The sequence below is a fragment of the Pararge aegeria genome, chromosome 4 (assembly GCF_905163445.1).
Source record: "Pararge aegeria chromosome 4, ilParAegt1.1, whole genome shotgun sequence".
In the NCBI taxonomy this organism is placed as follows: Eukaryota; Metazoa; Arthropoda; class Insecta; order Lepidoptera; family Nymphalidae; genus Pararge; species Pararge aegeria.
Window position 1 is genome coordinate 5,738,885 of NC_053183.1, and position 17,065 is coordinate 5,755,949.

General features: G+C 34.2%; 2 protein-coding genes across 2 annotated transcripts in view; one reads left to right on the forward strand and one right to left on the reverse strand.

Moving 5' to 3' along the window:
* LOC120623496 (GTPase-activating Rap/Ran-GAP domain-like protein 3) overlaps positions 1-2,522 on the reverse strand; it is a 101,106-nt gene extending 98,584 nt beyond the window's left edge. Inside the window, exon 1 of the mRNA XM_039889541.1 lies at positions 2,422-2,522. Within this exon, the coding sequence (XP_039745475.1) occupies positions 2,422-2,522 (101 nt within the window). The remainder of the gene's footprint in view (positions 1-2,421) is intronic.
* Positions 1-17,065, forward strand: part of LOC120623248 — a 273,880-nt gene that overhangs the window by 103,981 nt on the left and 152,834 nt on the right. The window lies entirely within an intron of this gene.

Below are 17,065 nucleotides of genomic sequence, written 5' to 3' on the forward strand. Positions count from 1 at the left end.
AAGCAGGGTCGCTGGAAGCTGCGCCAATCGGCCGTCAAGTTTGTATTTACGAGTAGCATTATATTATGTATAATGTATACGTGTACCTTGCTCACATTCGAGGGAAACTGGGAGAAATCTCTATTATAGAGCTTTAGATTTGTCAACTATTAATAGCAATAATTTTTTGTTTTATTCAGAAAAACAATAAAAACAAAATAAACAGTTTCTAAGTATTTATATGTAAAATGTTTTTTTTTAATCCTAAGAATTTTCTTATCTGTACTTTAGTAATGTAAATTAGGCCTGAGTGTGAAGCGTTTTGTTAATGAACCTCGAGCTTGCCTCTCGGAGTGGACTGATGGCGTACAATGTAATCAGCGCAGACAGAGGAGCGAAATCACAAAAAAGCCGTTTAACTTTTTCAGAAACTTGATTAGCTCTGCGGAACACGACTCGCTCAAAAAGTATTTTTAGACTTCATCCAAGTCTGGTTGGTAGCAGTTTTCAATGATTTAAGATCTTCTTTTAAAACTAGAGATGCAAAAATTATATTACAATGTTTTGCAACATTTAGACTTCAGCTTATTAATCTTGGTCTTGACTCTCATAGCAGAGAAGCATTTAAAAGTAACTTCAATTCAAGCTTTACGGCGTTTTTGGGGTGTTTACGTTTATTCTTTAGTTACTACTAATAACTGGGAACGACATCTTCTCGTGCTCTCCAAAGCTGGGTCGAAACTGGAAAAATTTGATCGGTACTTAACAATTTTTGGCTTCACCCAGATGTGGACGTCGTCTTCATGACCCTTCAAGTAATGATTGTTAACTACTAGATCTTTTATAAAAAGGTATAAATAATTGTTGCTGCACGTGTGTCTCACAAAAATCGCCTTATGAGGTTCACTACTGAACCACCGATGCGGTAAGAATACCACCGATTTTACTTTACATATTTTGGTCTGTCATATCAGTAATTTTTGACTTATTGTGACGTTAAAATATAGACGCACACACCTAATCTGTTAAGCAATTTTCCGTAGTCACCTTCTCGTAGTCTAGTAAAAACCCACATAACTCTGAAGAAAAATAACAAGTGCGTGCTGGGAATGAACTCTGTCTAATTATGAACCTCTGAGCAATGACCACTCTTTTCTTACATAATAAATATATACACCTTATACAATCTTCTTATTCACAGAATTTATTCAAGTTGGTTCTTAAAAAGCATAAAATCGGTTGAAAATGCTTGTCAACTTATAATATAAGCAAGTATAGAGTTCATTACAGATTCATTAATAAATAAAATTATTTAGGCTACTTTGCACGGGCCACAATAATTTATATTTTTTTACAAACATAAAAAAACCTTTCAAATGGGCGGAGCGTGTAGAACGTTGCTAGTTGAAGCGTATTCAACACACACATAAATACTAGGAAGACTAGAAATAAAACAAACCTCAAAGCGAAATACGGTCAAAATATTTTTACTATTTCACCGTAAATTGGATTTTTTTCTTTCAAACGCGTATGTAGGTTGTTAATATTTATGCACTTTATTTTAACAAAATGTACCGATTCATCTTTGTAACACAATAATTTGAAAATAAGTCACATTCAGGTGACCAAGTTTAAATTAGATAGAAGCAATTTTACAACGAACATAAAAAACGGGTAGTTTCTCAATTCGACTGACATTTTTTTTTGTATATTCGTTACGCGATTACTCCGCCAATTATAAAAAGATTTTGATGACTTTTTCTTGTTTGTTCTAATTTTACTATTGCAGGGATCCTGGAAAAATCGAGTGTCCCAATAAAGAAGCTGATTTTGAAGTGCCGGGAGAACTCCTCCACCATTAACGCCCGCCCTGGCTTCTGGAAAAGCAATATTTTTTAAAAGATTATGTGTAGTTGACCTTTGACTATTATAACTTAGATCTGCCTTCCAAACCGGTGGTAGAGTCACTACAAACAGACATACTTGACGTTTCAAAAGTGCTTATATTATTCCTAATTGAATTTTTTTTTTTTTTGTGGATATAATTGCAAACCCACCCACTAAAAGCTAGAAATAACTAGGTATTTTCTACAACATTTTTAAGCCGGTGCCAAGTAAAACGTAGAGAATTACTAGATATTTTCCCTACTACTTATCTAAAAGGGACCCGGATACTTAGTAATTTTACATATTACTTGGCACCGACTTAATAATGTTGTAGAAAATATTTGTTTATCGCTTTATAGTAGTCGTTTTTTTGGCAATTTTTTTTATTAGTAAAGTGAAGATCCTGAAACCCAACTGCTCGTCCAAAAACCTTAATCGTGATTCTGCTGCTGAGAGTCGATGCTCATATTAAAGTTATTACGAAAAATTGTTCCAAACTTTTTATTTATTTTGGTTTTAAGAAGCGTTACATCAGATGGTAAGTTCATCATTTACCAAAAGGTGCAGCCATCGGTAATGCCCTTGCATAAAGATGCCTGAGTGCGGTGGTGCAAAGCGTTTCTTACGAATCCATCAAATCCTGCATTCTCCAGCATCCTACACAACGAATCAGATCTTTGCGACGATCATAATCCACAACAAAAAATAATTATTTACAAATTCTCGCACTGACCTGATGAAAGACGTACCTATTGTCGTAGTAGCGGTGCGCGTTAATCTACTTTTATTAAAAATGGTTGCCCAATTTGTAGATACGTATAGGAACAAGTTTGTTCCTATGTAGATAGAATTCTACCGCAAAGTCACGTAAAACAATAATATAGAAAAACGATATTCATTGGCCTGAATTCGTGACCCTCGTTCGGAAGATATCAAATGAAATACTAGTTTTTTCAATTAATACCAGCTAATTTGATATATTCATTTATTTAAATTCTTTTAGTAAGTATATTTAAGGCATTTAAAGGTAACGAAAACATAAAAGTGACCTTTTAACCTTAAGCTGGAAACTATCTTTTTCAAAAGAAGAGGATTCTTTAATACTTTTACTTATACCTAAGTGGGTCTTAATTTTGGGAATTTAACAAATTTTGGATGAATTAACCAATGGATCAGTTACAGATTTATTATTAAAGATATTTTCTTTCTTTTACGCTCTATTTTTTTAACTATCCCATAATACAAGCCTTACAAATAATAATATGTAAAAATCCCGCTGAACACCTATTTGCGCGAGAAAAACTTGTACATAAACGAACGCATGTAAAAATACGTAACTCAATAAGGATTATTTAATAACTTAAATTATTCGCTCGCAGCAGGTAGGTGACACTTTCTAAACACATGTAAATTCAACTACAGCCGAATCATCACTCGCGAGTTAGCTTTATTGCACGACGCTGTGATACATTTCAAAACATAGATATTAATTTTTATTTTTTTATTTTATTCATCAGTGCGGCCATCTCTATGAAAATGAAAACCATATTTATGTCAATAACGAATAGAAATAAATGCCTTACAACAGTGAGTAAATTAGGTAGATTTACGACCGCTCTCCTGCGAAGTTGCCTATAAATTGTTTTGCAAACTATTTATGCGATAAAGCACGGCATCCGTTGTCTGTACACATATTACAGAACTAGTGCTGCAGTCAGTTACTAGTGAGTTTAAGTTGTCCCTAACTCGATAAAGTAGCACTCATGTGAAATAGCGTAGCGGTGAGTCGGTGATTGAAATTGGATTAAATACAAGCCTTTGTTTAAGGAGAACCGGTTCTCGCAAATTTTAATTAAAAGCAAAGGGTATTATTAGTAAGGAAGGTTGCGGTTGTGGCTAAAGAAAGGGCGGCTATAATATTTGTTTCAAAGCTAGTACTTCTAACCCCTTCAATTTAAACCAATAGTACGTACAATGGAGCTTATTTCTACGACAAATTCACTGACGCCAATGATAAAGTTTTAATTATTCTGAGATTTGATTGAACCAACATTTTTCCTGTAGCACCTATCACAAAACTTCAAGAGGATGAAGTATTCTAGAGTAAGATGAGAAGTATTATTTTCTTTAAATCATTATCATTATAAAGTCTATTCTTTCTTGGTTACAAAAAAGGAAACCAAATAGGACAGGGTTTAATCGCTGAAAAACGTGATTTATTCTCTTTGGGAAAGCGTGTGACGCTTGTAATACTCCATGGCGTGCTAGACCTTCAGATTAGTGCGAACATCTAATGTAGTGCTTGTACTCTCATTGACTCAAACTAATATTATAAACGAGAAAGTTTCTTTGTTTGTTTGTTTATTACCTATCTACGGCTCAACCGCTGCAGATCCTAATAGAATTTGGCGCAGAGATAGCTCACATCTCGAATACGGACATAGGTTACTCTCCTAAAAGGTTTCCTATGTTATTCATAATAACATTTGTCGTGTAATAATATGTTACCTCTGTTCAATCGCTGAATCAATCTCAACGTAAGTGCGTAGGTAACCCACGTACTCACGTCCACGGTACAATACGTCGGCACATCTAGTTATATCTAAGAAATGGCATGTAGGTTTTCTTTTATTATTATAATGGATGGATCAAGCCCAACCTAAATAATATATATAGCCCACCTAAACACAGCAACACTTCGCAGGGAATGCAAGGAACGCATCCTGCAAAGTTTTGCCCTGTGTCCATCAACCTAAGGCGTAGATCTGAAACCTCATATGCCTGTAATTACAACAGCAATTACAGGCACGTCATCCAGACCGGTACACAACATTGCGACAATGCTGTTTAGCCGCAGAAGTAGAAAGGTGTATGTACTTCCCCAGACAAGCTCTGTCACAAAAAAGTATTATATATTTATTGCATGCCACAGTTATCTCAGTGAGTAGGTATTTTATTAGTTATGTGATTGAAATTAAACCGGAAAAGGTAGTTGAACGTGGTAAAAGTCTGTAGGTATCCAACAAATTACCCATTACTCAGACGTTAGAGTTAAACTGTAACTCAGTTGTTTCTAACTCGATAAAGTAGCACTCCTGTGAAATTGCACTGCGGAATGTCAGTAATTGAAGTTTTAATATAAGTTTTTCTTTTGTTTTATACAAAATCAGTCCGAATTAAGTTTAGTTCAGAACGGTGTCGTATGCAACCTTTATGATAGTAATTGGAGATAAATGAGAATATTGCATTTTAATAATGTGTTAGCGGTAGAAAATGCTTTAGCATTTAAGCACTCCGCTATGTGTACCTATTATTTAGCCATGTATGGCTGTGCAGTACATATACACGTCAGTTAAAAATACTGTCTTATATATACTGTAGTCAAAGTAACCTTTTTTTCATTAAAATAATTGAATTCATAAAATGTGTTAGTCTTAACCTACGAGTGTTTCCACTTTTTTCTTTGTTATTGTGTTGATTTTTGTCTGATAAATATTATTTGTAGCGAGACTTAGCAAAGGACCCGAATTCCTACGAACAAATTCATTTCGTATCAACATTGCCCCTATTTTCTCAAAACATAATCCGGTCAGGTCAGTTTACCGTCTCTGAAAGATAGGGCGTATTGGCGTACTTAACATAAATCTTACGTTGCTGACTAGGCAAATAAAGGACAAGATAGGTATTTGATAAATTGAATTCCAATATGAATCGCGATTTTATGCTAACGATTTGCTATTGCTTGATTTTGCGATTTGTATACAAAGTGCGATACATATATCGCACTTTGTATACATAATGAAGGCCTAGCACCAGGAAACAGGAACTTTAAATAATTTTCACAACACTGATTTTAACACATCTTATATTTTGGAATTCTACCAATCGTGCTCACACAATATCGTCTAATCCCACGTCCGTCCGCCTCATCGTATGACCACCTCCCACCCTCAATCAAAAAACTACCGCACAGATGTACCCTCAAAAGTATCGTTGATTGATTATTTTATAACTAGTTTGTGTTTCTACATTTTAATTATTATTAATATAATTCACACGTATATTTATAGGAATTTCGAAAAAGAAAATAACAAATATTAGTGCAACAATTATCAAGATCAATTACTGCATATAACTCAATATCACAAATATACGTAACTTTTAATGTAGTTATTTATACGCTAGCTATAATAATTATTAGTAGGCTTACAGCTCGGCCTTCCTGTTATGAGTGAGTCCCCTCGCTCTCAGGTTTAATTTAACAATTTTAAAATTTTATATATAAAAAAAAAAAAAAAAAATCTTTTAACTTAAGACTAACTCTTAACTTAATTTTATCTCTACTTTTAAGTATTTTACATATTTATTTTATTTTTATAAATTAATAGATTCATTGATTTATAATGAACTAACGTGCCATCACAGAATTATTAAATTTAGTTCATTACATATTATAATATACACTAAAGTAAAAAAAATAAAAATAAATAACTAAAAAAAAAATTAAATATCTCGTTTTAATAAATTAAAATATTTTTTTTTTTTTACGAGATGATGAATTATTTCTTATAAGTATTACGTAATTTTCTTTTTAGTATGTATTAAGTGAGAAGTATTTTTATTATTTTTGTGATTACTAGTGTTAGCGGTAGAAAATGCTTTAGCATTTAAGCACTCCGCTATGTGTACCTATTATTTAGCCATGTATGGCTGTGCAGTACATATACACGTCAGTTAAAAATACTGTCTTATATATACTGTAGTCAAAGTAACCTTTTTTTCATTAAAATAATTGAATTCATAAAATGTGTTAGTCTTAACCTACGAGTGTTTCCACTTTTTTCTTTGTTATTGTGTTGATTTTTGTCTGATAAATATTATTTGTAGCGAGACTTAGCAAAGGACCCGAATTCCTACGAACAAATTCATTTCGTATCAACATTGCCCCTATTTTCTCAAAACATAATCCGGTCAGGTCAGTTTACCGTCTCTGAAAGATAGGGCGTATTGGCGTACTTAACATAAATCTTACGTTGCTGACTAGGCAAATAAAGGACAAGATAGGTATTTGATAAATTGAATTCCAATATGAATCGCGATTTTATGCTAACGATTTGCTATTGCTTGATTTTGCGATTTGTATACAAAGTGCGATACATATATCGCACTTTGTATACATAATGAAGGCCTAGCACCAGGAAACAGGAACTTTAAATAATTTTCACAACACTGATTTTAACACATCTTATATTTTGGAATTCTACCAATCGTGCTCACACAATATCGTCTAATCCCACGTCCGTCCGCCTCATCGTATGACCACCTCCCACCCTCAATCAAAAAACTACCGCACAGATGTACCCTCAAAAGTATCGTTGATTGATTATTTTATAACTAGTTTGTGTTTCTACATTTTAATTATTATTAATATAATTCACACGTATATTTATAGGAATTTCGAAAAAGAAAATAACAAATATTAGTGCAACAATTATCAAGATCAATTACTGCATATAACTCAATATCACAAATATACGTAACTTTTAATGTAGTTATTTATACGCTAGCTATAATAATTATTAGTAGGCTTACAGCTCGGCCTTCCTGTTATGAGTGAGTCCCCTCGCTCTCAGGTTTAATTTAACAATTTTAAAATTTTATATATAAAAAAAAAAAAAAAAAAATCTTTTAACTTAAGACTAACTCTTAACTTAATTTTATCTCTACTTTTAAGTATTTTACATATTTATTTTATTTTTATAAATTAATAGATTCATTGATTTATAATGAACTAACGTGCCATCACAGAATTATTAAATTTAGTTCATTACATATTATAATATACACTAAAGTAAAAAAAATAAAAATAAATAACTAAAAAAAAAATTAAATATCTCGTTTTAATAAATTAAAATATTTTTTTTTTTTTACGAGATGATGAATTATTTCTTATAAGTATTACGTAATTTTCTTTTTAGTATGTATTAAGTGAGAAGTATTTTTATTATTTTTGTGATTACTATGTTACAGTGGCTTTATGTGATAAAAAACAATATTATTCTTCGTCAGAATCATTTTCTTCGCAACTACTTTCTAAATCCCTAGAAAAATTTAACCATGGCTGTATTTTGTCTACTGCAACAATGGCTTCGTAGCGACGATTATTTTTACGTGATAAAGGAGTATCTTCAATGACATACCTGTCATTGGGAAGAGTTTTTATGATGCGGTATGGGCCCTGATACTTTACGACTAGTTTTTGCGACTGCCCATCGTGAGGTACTTGCCGCTCTACTCTTACTAAGTCGCCTTCAGAATATTGTTTTGGGGCTTTTCTGTGGCTATTATATTTTTCTTGGTCTTTTGTTTGCTTTTCTATTATCTTTTCTCTTGCTTCTTCTCTACTACATACCAATTCCTCCTCAGAAGACACATTAACGGTGTCATTTAAAACTGCGCTGAGGATACCTTCACTTCTACATTTAATGTTAAAACCGAAAAGCAACTCTGATGGTGTCTTTTGAGTTGTTTTATGTGTTGTTGTATTTAGCCCTAGCTGAATGTCTAGAATATTGTCATCCCAAGTCCTTTCGTCTTTACCATGATTTAAAGTTGAGAGTGCGTTCAAAATGGTTCTGTTAAACCTTTCCACCTGCCCATTTGCTCTAGGAGTTGCTACTGCATTGACAACGTGCTTAATACCGCAGAACTTTGTGAACTCTTTAAAGATACCGCTTGTAAAGCTTGTACCTTTATCTGTAATGAGACGTGACGAAACACCAAAGTTACTAACGTGATCTTTAAGAATCTTAATTGTGGTAGAAGACTTAGTGTCCCTAACAGGTCTTATATTGACAAATTTCGTGAACCCGTCCACTATAACTAATAAGTAGCAGTTACCTTTCTTGCTTTTTACAAAGGGACCAAGATGATCCGCGTGGATCGTATGAAAAGGCACGCTAGGTTTATCTATAGGGTGAAGCTCTCCTTCCCGCCTTCCTCCCGGTGCTTTATGATGCAAACATTCAAGACAAGAGGACACATATTTTTTTACAAACTTTCGCATCTTTGCAAACCAGTAATTTTTGCGGATTCGTAGCAAAGTTTTATCGAAACCACAATGACCAACGTCGTCATGGTTCATTTTAAGAATTTGCCAACGAACTCCTTTCGGCACAAGCCACCTTATATCCTCTCCGATAATTCTGTATACACGATTATTTTTTAATTTGTAATTTTTGTGAATATCCATTATTTGTTCTGTATTAGGAGACGATAGGATTTCTCTTATCTTCTTTACTTCCTCGTCAGCGGATTGTACAGTTACTATCCAGTCTTCTTCACCGTTTTCGAGAGTCATAACGTCAAGATAAGTTGGGGTTTCCATCTCACCATCCCCAACTGGATTTCGGCTTAGCGCATCAACATGGGACATACGTGACCCAGGTCGGTACTCAATTGTACAATCAAACTCCTGAAGCTGAATCCACCATCGCGCAATTCGCGGTATCAAATCACGTTTGACCAAGGTAGCTCGCAGTGCGTTGCAGTCCGTAAATATTTTAAACTTAATACCTATAAGATAGACTTTAAATCGATTGAGGGACGCAACCACCGCCAGCGTTTCAAGATCGTAAGAATGAAATTTTCGCTCTTCCGTGTTAGTTTTTCTACTGAAATATGAAACAGGCTGGAAAACCCCATTGCAATTCGCCTGTAGAAGGATACCGGCTAGGCCTTCCTTACAGGCATCCGTGTGAACTTGAGTGTCAGCATTAGGGTTATATAACGTAAGAATAGGTCTATTTACCAACAACTCTTTTATTTTATTAAAAGCACAATCTTGGTTGTCAGTCCAAGACCATTTGGCATCTTTTTTTAACAAATCCGTTAGGGGTGCAGCCAATAAAGCATAATCTTTGATAAACCTCCTAAAATATCCCGATAGTCCCAGAAATTGTCTCACCTCATGCTGATTGCTGGGCTTAGGAAATTTAGCTACAGCCTCGGTTTTACGTGTACCAGGACGAATTCCATCTGAATTTACCCTTCGTACCCGAGAAAGTCAATCGTTTCAAGGAAGAAATGGCACTTGCTTAATTTTAGAGTGAGGCCACCTCTTTTAAGCAGTTCCAAAACTTCTTCTAATCGCTTTAGGCCTTCGGTTACGTCTTTCGAAGGAATAAGGATGTCATCCATATAGACTAATGCATATTTAATTTTTGCCTCAAGCAATATTTTATTAATTGTACGCTGGAAAACCGAGGGTGCGTTTACTAAACCAAATGGCATCCGGTTATATTCATACTGGCCATCGGGCGTCACAAAAGCAGTCTTGTGTCGTGATTCTTCCGCAATTGATATTTGGTAATAACCCGAGGCCAGGTCTAATGATGTAAATATCTTGTTGCCAGTCAATTGGTCGAGTTGGTCCTCGATGCGAGGGAGAGGGTAGTGTTCCTTTTTAGTCTTGCGATTCAACGCTCGGTAATCAATGCAAAGACGTTTATCGCCAGTTTTTTTCTGCACTAGTAGAATTGGACTAGCGTATGGCGAGGTTGACTCCCTAACTATGCCGTGGTCGACCATCTCCTGTACCATGTTTCTGACCAAAGAACGATCAGAATACGACATACGGTACGGTCGATAGACGACCGGTTCCGTGTCTTCAAGCTCAATCACCATCTCCGTAAGGTCTGTAAAACCCAGATCATGAAGTCCGGTCGAAAAACAATTGCGGTATTTTTCTACTAACTCCTGTAACATTGTTCGTTCATCTGTACTCAAATTGTCGTTACAGTTCAAATTATCGCTTTTCTGGGTTTCATAAAATGTAATATTGCATGAATTCAAAATATATTTGTATGACTCAGAACTCTTAGGAACTACGCGTGATAAAAGTGTTCCCTTTTTAATTGCAATGATGTTGGCAGAAACGTTATAAATTAAAAGGGCACCATGACCATTTCTAACTTCGTAGTCTCCCGGGAGAAGGTAGTGTTCCTTCCCTTCGGGGCCCCTTACCGATCCATTTACAAAAACTTGACCACACATATTCGGTTCAGCGATGATTTGAACAACACGTAATGTGTTTGCTGGTATTTCCGTATCTTTACTTGCTACTAAGCTAGTTTTAATATTCTGAATCTTTTGAAATATTATCTCCGTGGGAGTCTTTGTAATAATTATATCTGGATTTTCAGTAAAAGAATGACCTAATAAAACTGACTGAGTAATAACATAATCATCGACGATATACATATTCACAGTTTTCTTTATTCCTTGTACTTCAACAGAAACTATTGTCATACCTACTGGAGCAACAAGGTTGGCACCAATAGCTCTGAGAACGGGTAAATCATCCGATACTACTATTTCTAACTTAAGTTCTTTTGCTTTCGAAAGCCTAATGAGAGAACACTGACTTCCTAAATCCAAATGACAATCTATAGGGTTATTATTTATTTTAATAGTGATTATATATTTGGCAGTGTGGTCCTCCGTTTGACTTAATTGAGACACTTGTTTTTCAGGTTTATCTTTATTAGGATTTTTATCCTTCTCACGATCCCTATTAGTCTTATTTTTAAAGCAATGAATAGATAAATGGCCTGACTTCTCGCAGATAGAACACTTTGCAGGGGGTTTACTGCATTTGAAGCTCGGGTGACCAGGTTCATCGCAATTGTAACATATCATCTTCGTATCGAATTTTAAGCCACCGGATCTAACAGCCGATATGGTACTCCTACGCTCATTTCGAAGTTTAAAATATGATTCGTGATTTTCGCGGCTTTGACCTACTTTGACAGTTCTAAGATATTTTAAGACCTTTTCCGGTTCTAAGAATTGTGCAGCTTGTGCACCAACCTTTACAGCCCTATCTTCAATGCCATACAGTAAACAATCTACAGCCTGGCGTCCATAAATTTTACATCTATTTAACAAATTCATCTTAGCGTAATAATACTGTTCAAGAGATTCTCCATATTTAACCCGCTTAGCCAGCATTTCAGTCAAGAGTTCAGCGTAGTCTTCACGAATGGGAAATGACTCTATCAACTTGTTTTTCCATTCGATCCACGTATACTTCATAGTTGGTAAACTCTGATACCACGACTTAGCTACACCAGTTAGTTTTGGAAGAGCGTAATGAATGATTTCCTTATCCTCCCACCCGTAAATTTCAGAACATTCTTCCACCTTTGTAAGCCAAGTTAAAATTGTTTGCTCTTTTGACATAGGATCAAACTCAGGTATAATATTAGTATTAAAAGTTAACTTTGACTTATCTGAACTCTTGACTGACTGCAATATTGACAAAAATTTATCTAGTATAGCATCAGTATTAGAACTATTTTTTTTACGCCGCCTAGAAACAGATGGTTGCGGCTCACCTGACTCACTTGATGAACTCATATTCCTTTTGCGTCTTGTTCTGAGTCTAGAATTACTTACCTCGTCCGCTCGTGTACAATTGTTATTCGTTTCAGCTCTTCCCCTAGTATCATCTTGTTCCAGATAATCAGCGTTAACCGCTTGTTCTCGTGCAAATACAGGAGTGCAAAGAGATCTTTCTATTACTCTTCGCCCATGAATTACAGTTCGCTGCTGACGCTCTCCGTCGAGCTGCTCATTTCTCTCAACCTCGGTATGGCGCACCCGCGATACCCTTGGTTGCTCTGAATAACAGTGTCTAGCTCTCCTGACCTGTCCCTCTAACCTGGGATCTCCTGGCCAGCTAGCATGACTAGAAGCACCTTGCCTCAGATCTAGCGCTTCCCGACCCTGACCCTCGAACCTGGGTACACCTGGGTCTGCACTAGATCTTTCATGGCTGCCTCTACAACGGTGATCATCAACACGATCCATAGCCAAGAGCTGAAACTGACAAATTTCAGTTTAGACACCTCGTTTGTAACAACCACAGTATTAAACCTACGGCTATGAGTAATAACTCATAATAAAAACAATCGATATCTCAGGACAAGAAGGAAGGAATTCCTATTAGGTTATATTCATTAACTACAATGCAGTTAATGATTATAGATAAATAGATAGATACTCTTTATTGCAACACTTACAGAGAAAACAGTATATTGAAAAGAGAAAAAAAACAAAAAAATAACTTAACAAAAAAAAAGTAGAACAAGATAAAATGCACTAAATATGTCTTATCGCTTCAACCGATCTCCTCCAGGTAACTCATTATGAAAAAAAAAATATCATGATTATCTCGTAGATAAGGTATAACCTAATTCTTAATGTTAATTACTAAAAATATTTTAATTCTTACTTTTATTTTAAAGAAACCGAAATAGATTTGCGTGCTGTTAAGCAGAATTTGGCTAAGGAAAGAACAAATTTTAAATTGAAAAGAAATACATATATAAACAAACAGTATCAAAGTCAAACTAAAATCTGACTAAGAACTTTAGAGTGTTATGTCATTGCAGTGCCTTAAATTATTGGTGTAGTCCCATTACGATCGTAACTCTTCCTATTTAGTATACTGGTATACTTTAGGATTTAGTTTGAAACTAAATTTATTGTGATTGTTAAAGAGGTAGAAAAAAAAAAACAATAAAAAAGTAATTAAAAAGTGATAGTAGGTAATTGGTCAATAACATTGATTAGCATAATTTGCTTTCCATTTTCGTAGATAAAGAAAGTGTTTCCTTGATAAAACATTGATAATAGGATAAAACCGACTTCTGATATTTGCGTGGGAATACGAATAAAATAAAATAAATGTCAAGTAGGTAGATGTACCCACGCGATACTTACGTTTTTACGTTGGCGTGGAACAGAAAAAAGTATTATTTTCCTTTTATCCCACTTATGAATTGAAGGCCTAGCACCAGGAAACAGGAACTTTAAATAATTTTCACAACACTGATTTTAACACATCTTATATTTTGGAATTCTACCAATCGTGCTCACACAATATCGTCTAATCCCACGTCCGTCCGCCTCATCGTATGACCACCTCCCACCCTCAATCAAAAAACTACCGCACAGATGTACCCTCAAAAGTATCGTTGATTGATTATTTTATAACTAGTTTGTGTTTCTACATTTTAATTATTATTAATATAATTCACACGTATATTTATAGGAATTTCGAAAAAGAAAATAACAAATATTAGTGCAACAATTATCAAGATCAATTACTGCATATAACTCAATATCACAAATATACGTAACTTTTAATGTAGTTATTTATACGCTAGCTATAATAATTATTAGTAGGCTTACAATAATATTATTAAAAGTAGGTATAATAATTTATTTGCGGGTAACAAATATCAGTCATGCTGATAGAAGCGAGAACCATATATCTACTATGTACAATGTATAAGAGTATATACAACGAAACACGTCACGATACGGTTTGCCCCCAAACATAAGTTTTCACCCTAGAATAGGTTCTACTTGAAATATCTATGCAATTTCAATAAATATGGCATGGGTAGTTAAGAGGTGGTTAGACGGTAAAGCCGAAACTCTGGAACCGGATCCTGTAACTTGTTTTGGATATTAAAAGTAATCTTAATATACGGTTGAATGATAATTATTTAAAGTTGTGCTATTTACATGCCAGAAATCATCATATATATTGTGAAGTTTCACTTTTTTATCAATAGCTTTTTGAGGCAAGTTTCTTTCGTTTTTCGATTATGTAAGAGATATAGGAATATTGATTGCAAAGACCTTCCTTGAATCAAGTTCCAGGTCGTGCTTAAAATTTTATGTACTTATAAATGTGGATTTTTCTTATTAGAAATTTTCAATACATTCCCTGTTTTAGGAATTTGGTCTACCGCTTGTATTAGAGAGCACGTTAAAAAGTCTGTTCCTATTATCATTAATATGTTGAATGTTAAAGGCCGCATTGGAGCAGCGGTTTCAGCGGTTCAAAACTCTAAATCCCACTTTCGAATGAGAACTGTGTGGAGTGGGATTTATAGATAGTAATTTTGAATTTGAATTAGAATTTAGGTAGTAATATCTGAGGATGGTGATTGATTGTATTATTATTTTTTATTTCAGCTTTTAGGAAAGGTTTTTACTATATAAACCGACTAGTTAATGTAAGTCATTCTTTAAGATCGTAAAGAAAGCACCATTCACATTTACCAAAAAACACAACTTCCAAGTCTTTCATAGGAGAAACGGTTTTAGATACCATGGATCCACCACCGCTGCTCGAATGCGGGATGGTGGGCTAAAATTTAATCGTAATAAAGGAATATTAAATGTGTACTGACTCGAACCTAATCGGAAATTGTAAAGAAATATGAAAATTAACCTAGCTCGAGCAATTCGGGGTAAACCAATTTATCATACAAGATTCTAGATCTCGAAATGAAATGAATGAATGAATGAAATTTTTTCCCATAAGAAAAGTTATTTGAAATATTTTAGAAAAAAAAAAACTAGAGTAGAACATAAAACAATGGGAAGTTTTTCATCACCAAATTCGCGGTCGCGGTTTGTTCTATAGCAACAGCGTAAAAATAATAAAAGGTTAAGTCAAGAGAGATAAATGGCTACAAGCTCGTAGTGTACAGATAATATTATTCTAAAATGGAAAACACGAAACAGCTTGACCATGCTTTAAGTTATAAAAAGTTTGAATTGAATCAGGGAATACAGCTGCAATCACAGATCCCCAGCTGTGTTGTTTCAACGAAGTGCTAGTTTATTGAGTTAGAAATTACTTCAAGTGTCTTCAACTTACTGATATATACCAGCACAAGCCGGGAGACGCCGTGTTTTATGTATTAATAAACGTTTCAAACGTAATTTTTATGAAACTTTTCTTGAAAACATTGTACATTAATTATATTTATTTACTAGCGGACCCCCGCGATTTCGTCAGCGGATGAGTAAATCGAGAAGCTAGAATATATCTAATGCTAACGTCATAATCATCGTGGGTAGCCTACCTACCTACTATTATTTTACGTGGTATTTTAGTTGATACATACATACATACATACATACATACATACATACATCCATCCATACATTCATCCTCACAATCTATCGCATTTATAATACAGACAGACAGACAGACAAAAGTTAAATAAAACTCCCCCGGTCAAAATTTTCAAAATATATTAAATGTACAGAAATCTTTCAGTTACAGTGTTATTATAAGTATAGATTAATGCTGTTTATGTGTACATGCTTAAAATTAGGGACTTATCTATTCATGAAAATATAAGGATATCGAAAAATGTCTGCTTCATCGCATGATGGTGGTCTCCACCAGACGACTTTATGATTAGGAAAACATGAGGAAAACAAACTCTAGTTTTTTTTTTTTTTTTTTAGTAGTAAAAAGTGCCGTTTTTATTGCAAAAACGAATACAAACTTTTTCATCGCGGGTAACACCGGGCGCAGCTAGAATAAATCTAATATCGAGGCAGTTTAGTATAGCAAACTATAACTATAGTTTTAGGAGGCAGTTTAGTATAGCAAACTATAACTATAGTTTTAGGAGTTCGTGAAGCGTTCATACATTTAACATGTTACACTAATGTTAGTGATGGTGATAACTGCATTCGTTAACTTAAAGCTAAAGCTAGGAGGGTTGTCACACGCGCCCTGGTCTAAGAAGAGCCCACGACAAATTTTGCCAGGTTTTTTTGTTATCACTTTCACACAGTCTGGTTAATGTTGAGCTATGAAGTTAGAGAAATTCACACCCAAGCTTTTTTATCATACTACATGTATGATCCTAAATCCTAAATATTATAATAGGATTTTTCTTTAAGCTTACGTTTTTTATAAACTTTGAACTTATTGAGAGACATCTCAAGGATTTCATCTGGTAATTTGTTATAAAATGATATACAGTTACCCTTAACTGAATTACTAATTTTATGCAGCCTAGTACACTGCGCTACAAGTTTATTTTTACTTCTAATATTAATATTGTTACAAACCACTTTCTTTTTCAATTTTGTTATTTATATTTTTAAACTCATGCAAATTAAAAAAAAATTTACTGTGATACTTTTAGTAGAATATCATCATTTTTAATCAGCCTTTGACCCATGACGCAGCTCTTATCCATTTTTTTTTAAATAACATTTATCAGTACTAATAATATACAGATAAACACCTAAACGCGGATAAACATTTATGATCAATACACAAACATTTTGGGAATCGAACCCACAGCCT